A 17,370-nucleotide genomic window follows, 5' to 3' on the forward strand; every position below is an offset into this window, starting at 1 on the left:
GAGTGTAGGACTAACCTTCCCCCAAGCAGAACAAAACGTTCATGGCGTGGTTCCCATATGACAAGACAGTCCAGTTAAAATTTCCTTTTTAATAGTAGGCCACGTTGTCCGGATTAAATTGTTGTATCATTATTTTTATAGCATGACATTTTGGCAAATTAACTTTTAGTTGCAAGATTTTAATTTGTAGACACCCTATTTAAATAAATATGTTGCCATTTGGAGTACTTCCCTACCAATGATGCACACTCTGACATAGTACGGGTTGGATCCAAATAGGAAAATAATTATCCCCAACATGCACAATGCACTAACAAAGTGTGTTACATGGCAAGAAGATAAAACACCTTCTGCAAGAAAGGTCTGTCCATGCATAAAGCAAGAACTCAAAATCCATTCAAAGGATTTTTAGATATTAATAACTGTTTAAAAGCCCTATAGGCTGGGCACCGAATCCATGTTTATCTTAACACACTAAGCATCTAAGTGAGCAATTGGATTTTTATTTTATAAACTCACTTCTTTAGGAAAGCATATAAATTAAACTGTCAATAGCTTTCCATCCCTGCACCTTGGTAACCCACCCTGCTACCTCACCTGCAACTGTGTCATCTAAAAAAAACAAAAAAAAAACAACTAACCCTTCATTGTAAAAATATTCTAGTAACCTTCTTTTTCCCAGACACGAAATACATCCTACCCTTACATAATTTGTCACTTTACCCCAATCGCTCTAGAATGTAAGCTTGTTTGGGCAGGGCCCTTGAACACTTTCAGTTCCTGTGCTTCCAACTCGTCTTGTTGCAAATACATGTTTAGTTAGTTAGTTAGTTTGCCTGTTGTACAGAGCATGGAATTTGTTGACGCTCTATACATAATAATAATTTTGTATGTATTATACTTTTGAATTCCAACACAACCCTCCGTGCAATCTAATTTGTATCTGTTTGTTCTCTGTGGATTTCTTTTATATTTGTAATTACATAGTTTTTGTTATTCATGCATTTATTTTTATGTTTTCATGTATTGCTCCAATATGTTAAGGACATTTTAAATATTTAAATATTGCGGCATCTCAAAGTATTTTTCTACACTTTGTTTTGATAAACCCCACTATATTGTCACTTTCAATTAAAACAAACAAACAAACAAAAAAAAAAAAACAACATCGCCAATAAAGAGAGGTTTGATTTGACACTACTACAGGTTGCATGGGTATTGAAGAAGTTTGGAAGTTAGTATGCAGGAATAAACAGTGTAGCACATGCAGATTACTTCCAGGCACAAGCCTAGATAATGTTTAGACCTGGTGATTTGTCCTTGCCCTTAACATGCTCCTTCAGATTACACAGAGATTATCCATAAACCCAATAAAGTAGAGAGATCAGCCTGTCTGAAGGGAGTGCCCTTTGGAATTCCCTACTTGCGATTCTCATGCCCATGGTATATTTACATTAGCAATTTTAGCTTTTGGAAATCAAACCTAAAGTCAGTACATTCAAACAAAAGCCATCATCTTCTTGCAGGAGTGCTGAATTAGCGATAACAAAACCAAAGCATTATTTGGGAGAACTCTGTTACAGAGTGCGTTTTGGCCAATGAATAGAGATGTAGAAAGTAAAACGGTACCAATGGCTCCCTGGTAACGAAGGCAAAGCTAGAGTGTGGCATATTCAGTATTTGATAGGGAGTAGTGAATGACGAGATAGGCATTTTCAGACCATGTGCGATTTGTAAGGCACGATGGATGAAATAAATGGTACAGCTACTTCCATTACTTTTAGCATTGCATATGGAGCTTCTGAAAGGAACACTACAGATCCATATTCTTGGTCTATTTGTAATGTTGGCAATGAGATGGGGTTGGAGCATACAGGTGTAAATTTTATATAGGAGGGGTCTGTTTTTCAGTCACAGCTCTGATGTAAGAAGGAAGGAATAGATAGTATGAAAACACATCATTCAGGTGCATAGAATAAAGTCAGTCAGCAAATTGAAAAGAAAAGAAATCAGCTGACACACAGGTTTCATTATAAATATATATTCCCAAGAACAGAGCAAACGGTTTAGTTAATCTGTGCTTAACCTGGTGCAGCATCCTGCGGTAGTTATATCAAACAAGGAGACATGCACTCAGGAATTTTTAAATCGAGATATTTATAGGAGCCAAGACTTCTGGGCTCCGATGATCCCGAATCTAAAAGTTATCTTTTGTTCTTTCCAGAAATTTATTTCCCTGTTTCAACATCTTTTTTTGAATGTAGTTATTCTACTTTGTATAGTATTTCCTTAAAAATGAAATATTGCCTATGATTAAGTGTCTAATTAGAAACACACACGATTATTTAACTTCGCTGCACTGCCTCCCTGAAGGTAATCCATTGCCAGCACCTTGTGACTGAATTATTTGCAAATTAAGTCAAAGCAGAAGAATCTGAAAGTGCCTATATTTTCCTTTCCTTTTTTAATGTTTCTCCCTATATTTTATGTATTTCAATTCTATTTTTAAGGGACAATAAAAGCACCAGAACCGACACAGCTTAATATAATAGTTATGTGCAAACAGCATGTCTCTGCTGCCTCAACAGTGTAAATAAGCATTTTTTTCTGAGAAAAGGCAGTGCTTACACTGCCCCACCTAAGGCCTCCTCTATGGGCTGTTACTTGCGCAGCCACTACTAGAGGGACTCCCTGAGATTGGTTATGCAAAGATTGCAGGACAGACATTCTACATACCGATGCTGAATGCTCCCAAAAAGGATGCATTGACTCAATGCATCTCTGTGAGTAGACACTGATTGGTGCAATACAGCAATATGCCGCACATGTGCACTAGCCCACAGAAGCATTGGATTGGCTGAGATGATCAGGATTGGTTATCTTAGCCAAGGGAGCAGGGAAGCCCACAAAGACCATAGCAACACGAGCAGTCAGGTAATTTAATTGAATCTTTCTTTTAAAAAAACAAACAAACAGTGCACACGGGGTTGGGGGATAGGTGTTAGCACTAATATAAATCATTAAATCACTATAGCTGCAGGAACATATGTTTGGATTCTCTGAAGTAGCCTCCTTTTTTTCATCTACGTACATAGGATATAGATTCGAGAAACGAATTAAAGGAACACTATAGCTTTAAGAATACAAATACTTTGTTGCTAGTTGGACTTGGAGTTGAAATCTGTTATTGTCTTTCTGGCAAGGGTTTTCATATACTGTATGTGTGTTTGGCATCCTAAAATGACTCCTATTACATGAGAATCTGGCTATTTTAAAAGAGCAAATACAAGAATAATACCAAGTTCCAGTACTCGTATGAATGTTCTTGGATCCACTTATTTCTAGTTAATATGCTATATTCTTTAAAGGCTTTGATCTGAGTAGCATAAACCCACACCGATTTTATTATTTTTTTTTTTTTTACATCAGAACGGCTTCTGTCCCATGAGTTGGTATCGCTTAGGAATAGGGTAGGTGCCAATTCATCATATGTTATTGTATATACAAAAAGTTCTATTTAAGATTTCATCAAAATTCGTTTTATTATATTATTTTAATTTAACGTAAGACCGGCCATGGAGCATCAGCATCATGTCAATTGCCTTCTCGTAATCTATGTTAGCTAGTGAATGATGCCTAGCTCCCCTGGTCATATCTTATCAGACTAAACAAACAAAACATACGTGGAAAATTGTTCATTCACACAGTGCACCAGGGGCATTAGGGAGCATATCGCGGAAATTTATAAGTTTAAGGACCAGTTTCTTTTAGTATATTCTATGTTATTGGTTAGTGGATATCTCAGTTGTCCAGGGTTCCCATATCTTAATGTGTTTGTTTGTCATATTAAGGTTTCTATATACCTGTTTCTCCATTAAACGTTGATATCCTATTTGGGATTCCACCTCTCTCCATGAGGGAGTATTTACAGTTTTCCAATATCTGGCGATACAAATTTTAACCGCCATTAGAATATGAATTATTAGATATTTTATAGTTTTAATTTTAGTAGGAATATTCATATGTAGCAAGAATAGTTGTGGAGAAAGGTCCATTGTTATTTTGAGAATGGTATTGATTTTTGTGGATGTCACTTGCTTTAAAGAATCCAAAGCATTGCAATCCCACCATATGTGTCTAAACGTTCCGTCACATCTTAAGCATCTCCAACAGAGAGGTTCTGTGGGAGAGTGAAATCTTGCAACTCTCGCTGGAACCATATACCACCTATGGACCAATTTAGTCTGTAATTCATACAAACTTATACTATGAATCGCTTTTCCAAGCAAATCGAATGACTCCCTCCATTGATCCAATGAAAACTCAGTTCCAATATCATTTTCCCATTTCAACATAGATTTCATTTTTCCCTTATTGTATCTACTATATAGAACCTTGTTTATTTTTGAGACCATATTATTCTTATGTTCTATACCAAGAACATTATCTATAAGTGAAATATTATGTACTGGTTTAGATTGTATAAAGTGTTTGATTCTAATATATGTAAAATGTTCGTTATCAAGTCCTTTTGTGTCAGTAAGAATTTGTTGAAACGATTTTATTTTAAGATCTGGTTTTAGAATATCAGCTAATTTTACAAGACCATTGTCTTTCCATTTTTTAATGTTAATGTCCTCTATATATATTTGTATTATTTCAATTGGTGAATTTATAGTTAGATGTTCTGTAATCTGTAATTTCTTCTTCAAAGTTTGTAAATTAGAAAAAATATCCAGTATTATCTTATTTTGTATTTTTAATTTAGCGAATGTTGAAGAATCAATCCAATATAACATTTTAATATCAAATATATTACTCGAGATTTGCTCTTGGTCTATCCACAAGTTGTCCATATTATCGTTATTCCATTCTAGGATATGGGAGAACATAATTGCGTCATGTATTTGATACACATCTGGGAATGATATTCCACCGTCCTTAAATTTTGTAGTTATGTATTTGAGGGCTATTCTTGATTTTTTTTTCCCCCATAGGTATTGTGAAAATATTTTTTGATATTCTTTTAATATGTCTTTTGGGACTTTCATAGGAATGGTTCTCATTATATATTCAAGTTTGGGTAGTAAATAATGTCTAACCGCATTAGATTTCCCTATCCAAGATACGTATAGATTATTCCATTTAAGTAACGTATCTTTCATATCTTTGAGCAATGGGTAGTAATTAATTTTAATTATTTGGTTCCAGTCAAAGCTTATTTTAACTCCCAAATATTTTATGCTCTCACTCGACCAAATAAATGAAAATTTAGATTTTAGAGTTAGAAGTTGTTGTTCTGGTAAGTTGGTGTATATCACCTGTGTTTTATTTACATTGATTTTATAATTAGAGATAGATCTGTATTTCTCAATTAATTCCATAAAATGACATAATGAATCCTCGCATTCAGTTAATGTTAGAATTATATCATCTGCATATAATAGAACCTTGACTTGTTTGCCGGCAAGATGAATCCCTTGAATTTTTTGGTCTAATCTAATGGCTGAGGCGAGTGGTTCTATAGTCAAAGCATATAGCAATGGGGCAAGTGGGCATCCCTGGCGTGTACCATTATTTACATCAAACCATTCCGATGCAATACCCCTTCCCATAACCCTCGCCGTTGGGTTAGTATAAAGAGACCAGATCAAATCATATATGAAATCTTGAAACCCAAATGCTTTGAGGACCCTCGACAGGAACAACCAGTTTACCCTGTCGAAGGCCTTCTCTGCATCCACGGCCACAAACAACGATGGGATCCTATTATCATCTATTACCTGTATTAAATTTAAAAGTCTGCGTACATTATGAGCTCCTTTCCTACCCATGATAAATCCGGCTTGATCCGGATGGATTAAAGTCGGGACAATTTTTTTTATTCTATCAGCTATTATCCTTGAAAAGATCTTTATATCAATGTTTAATAACGAAATAGGTCTATAATTCGATACAAAATGTGGGTCTTTCTCTGGTTTTAAAATGGGAGTAATCATTGTTTGTAACATTTCGTTGGGGAATTTTTTCCGGTCTCTTACTTCATTATAAACTTTAAAGAGAAGAAAAGCAATAGGGATAGAAAATGTTTTATAAAAGGAATCTGTTAGACCATCTGGTCCCGGAGCTTTCCCTTTGCGGAGTGTTTTTATAGCATGGGTAATCTCTATCATAGATATCGGAGATTCCAAATCTTTAATCTGTTCTATATTAATTTTTGGTAATTTACAGGTAGATAGGAAAGTATCTATCTCTTCAGGCGTTGAGGTAATCTTTGGGAGATTATATAGTGACTTATAATATTGACCAAATACTTCCCCTATGTCAATTGGGGATAAATGATCTTTGTTGTTATATTTGATCTTTGTAATTCTTTGTTGTCTTTTTTTGAATTTTAGTTTATCAGAAAAAACTTTACTCGTTCTATTTTCTCCATGATACCACAGCTGTTTTAACCTTATAATTGCATTGTTCACTTTATTTGATAAACTAATTTTAATTTGAGTTTGTATTTGTTTAATTTTGTTTAATTTTAATATATTGAAATCTTTTTTATTAGTGTTTTCTAATATGGCTAGTTCTATATAGAGATCCGTTAAATTTTTCCCCTGTTCTTTTTTCAATTTTGCTCCAATTTTTATAAAATTTCCCCTCATGAAACATTTATATGTACACCAAAGAGTAGTATTGGATACTTCTTTATTATCATTAAATCTTATAAATTCTTCTGCTTGGTCTTTCAAGTATTTTAGGCCAGATAGTGAGTCTAGAATTTCATCTTTCATCCTCCAAGGTGTAGTTACCTTGGTGTCATTTTTTTGTTTAATATTAGTTATTATCGGTGCATGATCTGACCAGGATATATTATCAATGTTAGAATTCTCAAACTTATGTAATCTGTACGAATTTGTTAGAAAAATGTCTATTCTAGAATAGGTTTTATGTACATGAGAGAAATACGAATAATCCCTGGTGTTAGGGTGATGAACCCTCCAGATATCATATAGATCGTGTTCTATCATGGTATTAGTAAATGATCTGGCATTATTAATTATTTTTCTTGTATAATGATTACTCTTATTAGTTAGTGTTCTATCCATTTTTACATCTGGTGTAACATTCATATCCCCAGCTATTAATAAAGTTCCTTTTTTGATTTTTTCGATTTCCTTAAAAAGTGATTTAAAAAATTTACTAGAATAGATATTTGGTGCGTATAGATTTACTAGTGTATATATTTCTTCATTTAACTTACAGATTAGAATCAGACTTCTACCTTGGTTATCTTTTTTTTCCATGATAAGTTCGAATTTAATATGTGCTGAAATTATTATTGCGACTCCTCTCTTCTTTTTAATATAGTCTGATGTAAAAATTATTGGGAATTTAGAAAATTTCCAGTAATTATTTTTCTGCTTCTGCCAATGTGTCTCCTGAACGAAACATAGGTCTATTTTATTTTTCCTAATTGTATCATATAAATATCCTCTCTTTTGGGGGGTGTTCAGACCCTGGGCATTAATAGATAACACGCTAACCATATTCGCAGATCTTTACTGATCCTTTGTAATCTATAGTAATAATTTTGAGAACTTCACTCCACTTCACTCTCCATATGCCCCTGGTGCACACATTCATACATACAAGTAATCCTATATCCCTTAAAGGAAAACAGGGTCTCCAGTTAGGAATAATCCCTGGATAATATTCCACTGGATTATACATTGTCTAGCTACTCCAAATTGAGCTCCTAGCTAGAGCACAGTTGCTGACGTGGTGTGTGTGGATGGGGAGAGGAGAAAAAAAAAAAAAAAAAAAAAAAAAAAGGGAGGGGGAAGCACGAGAGAGAGGAAAAAAAAAAAAAAAAAAAAAAAAAAAAAAGGATAATTGATACAAACACACACATACACATACATGTATACAGATTCAGACATTCACCCGTATCTACATATATGTATATAGACATACGCGGATATATATACACACTAATGAACCCTTCCCATCCTAATACCTTGATTTTATGATTATTTCTATATTGACTGCCCAGGCCTTCAGCTTCATTGTGATTTTAGTAATATATCTCTGATTATCACCATTCACCACCATCAATATCCTATTGTAATATTACAAGGGAGGCTGCTTCCATCAAGGGATGGAGTTGGCAGAACAAAGGCAGGACGGCATGACGTAGGACGTGGGACGTCAGCCGGAAGTGAGGTGTTGCGTGAGCGTGGAGGTGGCGTGTGGGGAGAGTAAACTATAGGAGCGGCGGCGTTCTCTAACTGAGGTCTAACTGAGGTGTCTGAAAAACTTTGCAACTCCGAGAGGTAACGACCGAGGAACGTTCCTGGCAATACTAACCATAAGGTACGCCTGTGGCACGATCAGAGGAACAGCGGCGCATAATCCGAGGTACCTGCCAACAATCATCTTAATACCGCCAGGTACCGGCTAATGAGATTGCCCTATTACACCAAATCTAAGGTATGAGCTGATATTTGACTCTTTGATGAAGTAAAAGTCCTATAATCGATGAAGGTAAGACCCTATTTGGACTTAAAGAAAAGCTCGTCTTTTTGGGGGGAAAAACAGATAAGATAAGGAGGACTAATTAAAGAGACTAAAGAGACTAAAGAAAGCAAGGGAAAGACGGTGGGGGAGTCTGGGATAGAGGAGAAGGGGGGAAAGGGACAGGAAAGCAAGAGAGAAAGATATAAAGGAGGATCCCAAATCCCAAATCAAAAGACAATGGCCCCCAGGAAAGAGAAACAGGTGGAATCAGATAAATTTGATAAATCAAAAACCATAAACACCTTTTACTCCCCAAGATCACACAATCCCCCACCAAAACAAACAAGATTATCAATTACACCAGAGGACTCCCTGCTCCAAACCAATATAGAAGCAGGGAGTGCAATAACACAAAAAACATGCTCACAAGAAAGTATGATAGAAGCATTGGATAATCTGTATTGTAAGATTAAACAAGACCTCCAAGTAACATCAACTGAACTCAAAAATGAAGTAATAGAAATAAAAGAGAAATTAGAAAACCAAAATCAAAGTTTCATAAAATTACAAGATGAAATCCAAACGCTTCAGGTACAAAATAACTTAATGAAATCTAAAATACTAACTCTCGAACAGAAACTCACAGAAATAGAGGATAGATCAAGAAGGAATAATATCCGTATAAAAGGTATACCAGAAAATATTAATCACGATGATCTGGAAAAATACCTAAAAGAATTTGTGCACCAATTTGTTGATAATCACTATGAAGGAGTACATCCTTTTGAAAGATGGCACAGGTTACCAAAACTAACGGGAATTAACCCCTCCGAGCCTAGGGACGTTATAGTCCGATTTATGAACTGCCTCATAAAAGATAAGTTTCTACAGAAAATCAGATACCAGAGACCACATGATGGAAAGTTTTCAGGACTTACCATATACCCTGACCTATCAGCAGCCACACGTATGACTAGGAAAAAATTCCAAGATATAACACTGCAACTACGAAAAAATAATATTCATTATAGATGGGGTTTTCCTGTAAAACTAATTATCCCTCATAAAGGGAAAACTATAATTATTTCTGACCCACTAGAGGATTTGGGTAAATTGGGACTATTTTAAACGGAACGCCACCGCCAAAAAATACATAGAAAAAGAGATGTGTATGGGGGTTAAGTAAAGGAGAGGGAATTTTTTTTTTTTTTTTTTTTAACGAATAATGAATTATGGTTTATTTTAAAAAAAAAATGATAAAATAATAGAAATATAGACATAATGAAGAAAATAACATTAGCAGGATTACAAACGAAACTGTAGACTATGATGAACGACCAAACATATACATAGAATCTTAAATTCTCTATACCGTCCTACAACAACTGTGTGACAGAGTGACCTATAGCGAGTTTGAAGGCGTTTAATAGAGATTAATTTAGGGTTTTCTCACGCTAAAAAATTTTTTTTTTTTTTTTCAGGCACTTATAATAGAAAGACACGTATAACATTTAAACTATTTTTAGGCAAAATTAACAATCAAGGGGGAGCAACTTTAAAGAAAATTGGACTCATTAGAATCCAAATACACAACACCTGAATCAAATAACAGATAACTTAAAATGCATTTTATAGTTTTTTCCTTTATTTTCTTTTTTTTTTCTCTTTTCTTTTGAGATAATGAAACAGAGCTCACGTATAAAATGGATTAAGGGAACAAAATTTAATACACAATATACACAATACACATTATAGATAATTATAGATAATTAACACCGATTTTATTATTAATAAAATGTGAAAAGGACCATAAAGTACACTGGAATAAAGGCAGCTTCCTTGGGGCAAACAGTATGGATCTCAAGTACAGACTGCACAAGATGAGTGTAGTAGCTTCCTTGCACAAGTAGAGACAGAGGACCTCTGGAGCCACAGAACAGTGCTCTGGTTTCATCTCCATAGAAACTAGACAAATAGAAAATCACTTCTGTTGGTTTTTGGATGGTGCCTATACGAATATTAAACTGACCAGGCAGCATTTATTACATTACAGCAACTTTAGAATGTGGGGGGAGGGGGAGAATATATTCTGCTAAAATGTGTCATGTGCTCTGCATTTCACAAATTACACTTAATTTCCTGTTCCCTTATTGCCTAGAGCATGGATAGGCAACCTTCGGCAATCCAGATGTGAACTACACCTCCCCTAATTCATTGCCAGCATTATGGCTGTAAGAGCACAATGGTAGATGTAGTCCACATCATCTGGAGTGCCGAAGGTTACCAACCCATGGCCCAGACGATGCCATGTCAGGTAGATCTCAGAAGCACTAGAGGAAAAGTGGGAATGGGAAAAAGTTAAATGGATGCATGTTTAAAGGGACACTGTAGCCACTAAAAGCATTTCATCTCACTGAATTATTTATAGTGCCTAGAGTCCTCTGGTGCGGTCTCTTTATTAAGTGTTAAACCATTTTCAAGCAGTTTAACACTAAATAAGGGTCCCTGGCCACCCACAGCACTGCCCTACTTGAGTTATGGCTAAGGCTGGGAACTCTCTTCTGGCATTAAAATAACAAAATATTTACTCTAAATAGATAGTAGAATACTACAGCGTTAGGAATAAAACATTTGTATTCCTTTCAGCTGAACGTTAAAATCAGCTTTTATTACTATTCAAATGGATGGTAATGACCCTATTATTACCCAAGTCCATGGTACTTCTTTTATACCAAGCTCAATAGGAAAAACATCTCAGTCGGCCCTGCTGGGAATCTACATTACGAGCACAAGTCACTGAGCTATATCATCAACTTGTTAATCCTATAAAGTACCACTAAATTTTACGATGATAAAGAAAAACATTGCGAGCTCAGAGGGTGAATCTTACATTTAATGTTAATACATATGCTTAGGAATACCAATGCCGATATTGTTTATGAGCTTGATAAAATCTCTAAACATTAGATCATAATATTTCAATCAAGGAGAGAATCCAAAAAACTCTGTTGCAGAATGTTCTAAATGCCAGTGAGGGCCAGATTTATCTTATTTTCGCAAGTAACAGGTTTTCTAAATTGTTAATGGTCATAGCTGAAACTACATCTCAAAATCACTAGGCTGCACAGTCAAAAATGTAAAGAAGGGAGTTAGAAGCAATTGAGTGTTTTGATGTTTTTTTTAGTACATTTTAAAAAGCAAACAATATTTTTCCACTGCAACGTTCAGCCAATTTCCAACAACCATAACTGTATGTTTAATGAAACAAAACAACAACATAAAAAATGCTGTTGCACTAAATGATCACTAATTATTTACTAGAGGTTTTAATGATCATGTCCAACAAACCATGACAACATATTCAACAGGTTGAAATTCTTCCAAGAAAATCTTTCAAAGAGACAGGCAGTCTTCAGCCACGTCCAAAGCCAAAGAACACACAGCAATTTGTCTTCAAGACATTGCACTGAGCGCCACTGATCTCATTTCTCCTGGCACGGAACACTCTTGCCAAAACTCATTAACTAAAGTATTCAATTGTCATATAAAGCTGCCAAACCTACTGCCTTCCTATTTATGAAACACATGTGCAAAAAGAATTAAGATGCTTGAAACACTGCTGCTTTATAATCTGCCTTAACAGCTTCAATAATATTGATGTGGATTCTGAGATTAAGCAAGTGCTGCCAGATACCAAACCTGTAGATTATATTTTATTTGGCTACCAAAAATTACCTTTTTTTTATTAAACTCAATGTAATCTAAGGCATTTCTACAGAAGCTTGAAAACATCTGTGAAAACACTTCACAAAGGCTGGAATTCAGAAACAGCCACATGAGGAAGTCTCTGCCCAAGCCATATTTGAAAGCAGACATGAAGTGCTCATTGTGTCAATGTAGGCTTTTTTATACAGGCTCTTGTCTTTGCTAGCAAAGAAATATGGGGTATCTAATAACACAGTCCTAAGAGCTTGACAGCAGAGACTCAACCGAAAATATCTAGCTTGCCATCTTAGTAAACGGCTCCTAGAATTTAATTAGCAAGCTAAACATCCACTTATGACTGAAAATGATTTTATATTTTACGTATCAATAGTGTTCTGTAGCTCTAGTTCAATGGTAAGATATAAACATGTGTACACAGGTGCATCTGAAGTTAAGGGAACACTCCAAGCACCATAAGTACTACAGTTTGCTGGCACCTCACCCCCATCATTGTAGTCAAATGGTTTAAGAATGGTTTGACTTCTTAACTGGGGTCTGCCGTGTGCCACTCCATTACCTTTCCTAAACTAATCCATGCACCACTAGTGTTGTATACCTCTCACGTATTCCTGCATTGCATTACCTTATATCTATTTAGAATCTCCCAACAGAGGGAACCATCCCTCGTATATATCCCTCTTTAGTACACGGTGGTGACTCTTAATACATTTGGAAAACTTGCCCTCTGTACATGTGTAAGTGCTGAATTATATCTAGAGCACCTGAGTAAGTTCCTGTCTCAAAGGCACACAATGATTGACAGGGAACGACTACGGAGGCTCCCAGTTGTAGGATAGAAAGGTGTGGATTTCTACATCTCATTTTATTGTTTTGCACCTCTCAAATACAAATTTGCTAAATGCAGAGATAAGTAAACATAATGTTAAAAATCATAGGATGTGACAGCTTTCCTTTGAGGCAAAGCAGCTGAATTTGGGCTATTCTGCTAGTCTGATTTTTTTTCATGGCTAGCTGGGCTAAATATAAGATTTATGACATAACATTTCATATGATGATGGATAAGTCTTACATGTGTTAAAGAGGAGAATATGATTTGCCAAAACAATAAATGATTAAAAAAAAAAATCAGCATCCCCACTTCTATTTTACAGGAACCATCTGATACAATGTAACTCCCCGCCAAGATACCATTTGATAATGTCCCAATAAAAATGCTGATGGTTGTAATTAATACATGAATCATTTAACACTGGCCACATTAGTCATTAGCAAATTGCTGCTATGAAGTTGATGTAAGATATTCAATAGATTATTTATCATAAAGTTAGATCTACCACAAATGTATTAAAACGAACTCTACAGACTGTATTACAACAGTGGATTATGCAACTAGTGCATTTATATTGTATTCACTATGTTTTCACATACTTCAGTCTTTGCCGTCCCCACCAAATGCAAAATGAAATCAAAAAGAAAAAGTACTTCGCTCTTTCCAGAGCTGCACATGCAATTCCAAAACACCCTTAAATCTCACAATTATCTAAGAAACACCATCAGTAATAACGTTACCTCCACTATGTCAGAGTTGGTTCTGCTCTCGTGGGGTTCATTATATTCAGTGTACTTGAGGAGGACTTTGTCCATGTCCGTGCTCGCATACTGAAACAGTTTGTTAGAGCCATTGAAAATAATCAGTGCAATTTCACAGTCACAGAGTACACTCAATTCATAGGCCTTCTTCATTAACCCAAACTTCCTTTTGGTAAAGGTGACCTAATGGGGGAAAAAAAATAAAAAAAATAACAACAGTTCTGTGGTTAGACTTGGCATGTAGTATGTAGTTTAGGTGTTACTATTAATTTCAGTAATGAATGAAACTTCATTAAAAGCTATGCTGTAACCAGTTTTCTATGGAGGCTAAATTATTCACAGTAAAGAACCAGGGATTCTTTTTTTTTTATTATACAGAACTGCCCAGTTAAAGAGACCGTAGGTACTATAACAATGTCATCGTACTGAACTGGTTATAGTGCACTGAGATACCATGCTTCCTCATCAGACTATGTGTCATGGGTAACCCTATGCTCTGCTCTCAACTTCATCCAACCTTGGAGAATGGTTAGCACAGTGTTCCCAATTATTGCTGTTAATAGGGTGCCTCTATCAGTGAGCATCGGTCACTTTCTGGCTTATGAGTGCACCATTCAGATTCTGCAAAGATTAATGTGAGAACATCAAATACCAAAAGGCTTTTTTTTTATTTTTTTTATTAAAGTGACAGTATAGTTACCAGAACAACTACAGCTTAAAGGGACACTATAGTCACCTAAACAACTTCAGCTTAATGAGGTTGTTCAGGTGAGAACTATAGCTCCCTGCAGCCTCTCTCGTAAACACTGTATTGTCTGAGAAAATACAGTGTTTACATTGAAAGCTAGGAACACCTCCAGTTGCAGTCACTAAGAGTGAACTAGAGGGACTTTGGAGTTGATGGAGGCATAATATGCCTCCATCCACTCAGATCTGCTGTCAGCAGAGCACAGGGCAGCAGTGTGCACAGCATCCTGTGATTCAGTATCTCCTCCCTCTGCATGCAGACACTGAACTTTCCTCATAGAGATTCATTGATTCAATTAATCTCTATGAGGAGATGCTGATTGGCCAGGGCTGTGTTTGAATCATGCTGGCTCTGCCCCTGATCTGCCTCTTTGTCAGTCTCAGCCAATCCTATGGGGAAGCACTGTGATTGGATCAGGTTACCACTTCTGATGATGTCAGCAGACTGCTTGTTTTTTTTTTTTTTTTTGAGGCAAACAGCATGCAGATCCACAGCTTCTGGCTTGAATACAGTAGGATTTCGCTACATTTATGGAGGCTTAAGGGGCCCAGGGGGACTGGATGTTGGTTTTAACACTATAGAGTCAGGAATACATATTTGTGTTCCTGTCCCTATAGTGATCCTTTAATGTAGTTGTTATGGAGAGTATAATCACCCCCTGCAGGCATTTTCATGTAAACACTACCTTTTCAGAAAAAAGGCCACTCCTTAGATGGCCACTGGAGGTGCTCCCTGGGGCAGTGCTCCACAGTGTGCAGCACTGCCGTTCAGCATCTCAACGCTCTGCATGGAGACACTGAAGTTTCCTCATAGAGATGCATTGATACAATACATCTCTATGGAAAGGTGCTGATTAGCCACGCTGGCAGTTGGCCCCACCCCCACCCCTTGCCGATTTCAGCCAAGCCAATGCTTTCCCTATGGGAAAGCATTGGATTGGCCAGAATCATTCAATTGGCCAATCCAACTGAATGATTGACTGAAATCATTCAATTCTGATTATGTCAGCAAGGAGGTGGATTAATGCTGAGCCAGGCGGCGCTGGAAATAAGGTAAGTTTTATTACCTTTTAAGGGAGTTAAGGGGGAGCAAACCACCCAAATGGTGATTTTTAACACTACAGGGTCAGGAATACACCTATAGTGTTCCTTTAATTTAATTGTTTTTGTATATTTTTAAATATGCAATCTGCATACTGCCTTAAAAAAAATGGGGCCAACACCATCCTGGAGTTTTATTTTAACGGGACACTATAGTCACCAAAACAACTTTAGCTTAATGAAGAAGTTTTGGTGTATAGAACATGCCCCTGCAGCCTCACTGCTCAATTCTATTTAGGCATTAAATTACTTTGTTTATGAACCCTAGTCACACCTCCCTGCATGTGACTTGCACAGCCTTCCATAAACACTTCCTGTAAAGAGTCATCTAAAGTTTATCCTTTCTTTATTGCAAGTTCTGTTTAATTTAGATTTTCTTATCCCCCACTATATTAATAGCTTGCTAGACCCTGCAAGCGCCTCCTGTATGTGATTAAAGTTCAATTTAGAGATTGAGATACAATTGTTTAAGGTAAATTACATCTGATTGAAAGTGAAACCTGTTTTTGTTTATGCAGGCTCTGTCAATCATAGCCAGGGGAGGTGTGACAAGGGCTACATAAACAGAAACAAAGTGATTTTACTCCTAAATGGCAGAGAATTCAGCAGTAAAACCTGAGAGGCATGATCTATACACTAAAACTGCTTCATTAAGCTATAGTTGTTTAGGTGACTAAAGTGTCCCTTTAAGAAAAAAAATCACATTTGCTTCAGTAAGCATCTCTCACCTGTCTGTTCCGCTCGTCCATTATCCTGGTTATCTGGATTTTCTTCCTGCCCATTGTCACTTTGTTCTTTCCCTTTGAAATCCAGAATATTATATTTATAATCCACAAAGATAGCACTCTTCCAAATCCTAACGCATGTTAGGCAGCTGGTGTTCTTACATCAGTTGGAGGCTGTACTTCTTTATGAAGAGACCTAAGTGAACAAAAATGAATGTTAAGATGCCGGTCATGCTCACAGACACAATTTTGTGTAGTACACTTCACTGGGAGATCTAGATCTATTTGAGAAGTCTGAGGGGGAAAAAAAAAAAAAAGTATTTTCTCTAAATTTTTATTTTAGGCACTTCAATAACTAGAATTTTGCTCGCAGGCAGGGAGGATGATGGGAGTCGTCTGGCTTACTGGGAGTCTGACCTTTCCTTGGCGTGCCTCCTCTCTCTCCCCCTCCTCTCTGCATCCAGTCCTTCCCATGCAGCTCTCTCTGTTTACAGCACCATCTGACAGGGGCCTGGATGAACTGTTAACGGGCTGTGGTGCCCAGCCGAGGACCTGATCAGTGATGCATATCGAGTGTCCCTAAGTGTGAGGGATACTGGATGGGCTGTGACAGCGTGCTGGCTCAGGTGCACCTGCACTGGCAGTAGTTCCACCGCTGACCCTCTTTACTTTTTGTATTGGTCTGTGTATATTGTACTGTTAGCTGAAATGTTGTCGCTTTATAAATGTCAGTCATAATAATAACAACAGCTCAAGTCTTCTAGATCGCTTTAAATAAACAAGGTGACTAACTCTGTGTCACTGCCATGTTGACATATATATGTGCTCATGGGTAAAGCATGAAAAGTTTAATGAAGCAAAGCCATTTTGAGAAGAAGCAAAAGAATGGACATACTAATGTCAGCATGTATTCTGCTAAATAAAATAAAGTCAAACCCCCAATTAAAACCTGAAGAAAAACAAACAAACA

The 17,370-nt window shown here is 36.4% G+C and overlaps 1 protein-coding gene across 16 annotated transcripts in view; it reads right to left on the bottom strand.

The window, feature by feature from the left end:
• Positions 1-17,370, bottom strand: part of MEF2A (myocyte enhancer factor 2A) — a 142,041-nt gene that overhangs the window by 52,424 nt on the left and 72,247 nt on the right. For all 16 annotated transcript variants that reach the window (XM_063448850.1, XM_063448848.1, XM_063448844.1 and 13 more), the window contains exons 2-3: positions 16,404-16,596; positions 13,807-14,010 (exon numbers count right to left, since the gene is read on the bottom strand). In XM_063448850.1, coding sequence (XP_063304920.1) covers positions 13,807-14,010; positions 16,404-16,457 — 258 coding nt within the window. In that variant the 5' untranslated portion in view covers positions 16,458-16,596. The remainder of the gene's footprint in view (positions 1-13,806; positions 14,011-16,403; positions 16,597-17,370) is intronic.

Source organism: Pelobates fuscus, chromosome 3 (genome assembly GCF_036172605.1).
Source record: "Pelobates fuscus isolate aPelFus1 chromosome 3, aPelFus1.pri, whole genome shotgun sequence".
NCBI classification, from domain to species: Eukaryota; Metazoa; Chordata; class Amphibia; order Anura; family Pelobatidae; genus Pelobates; species Pelobates fuscus.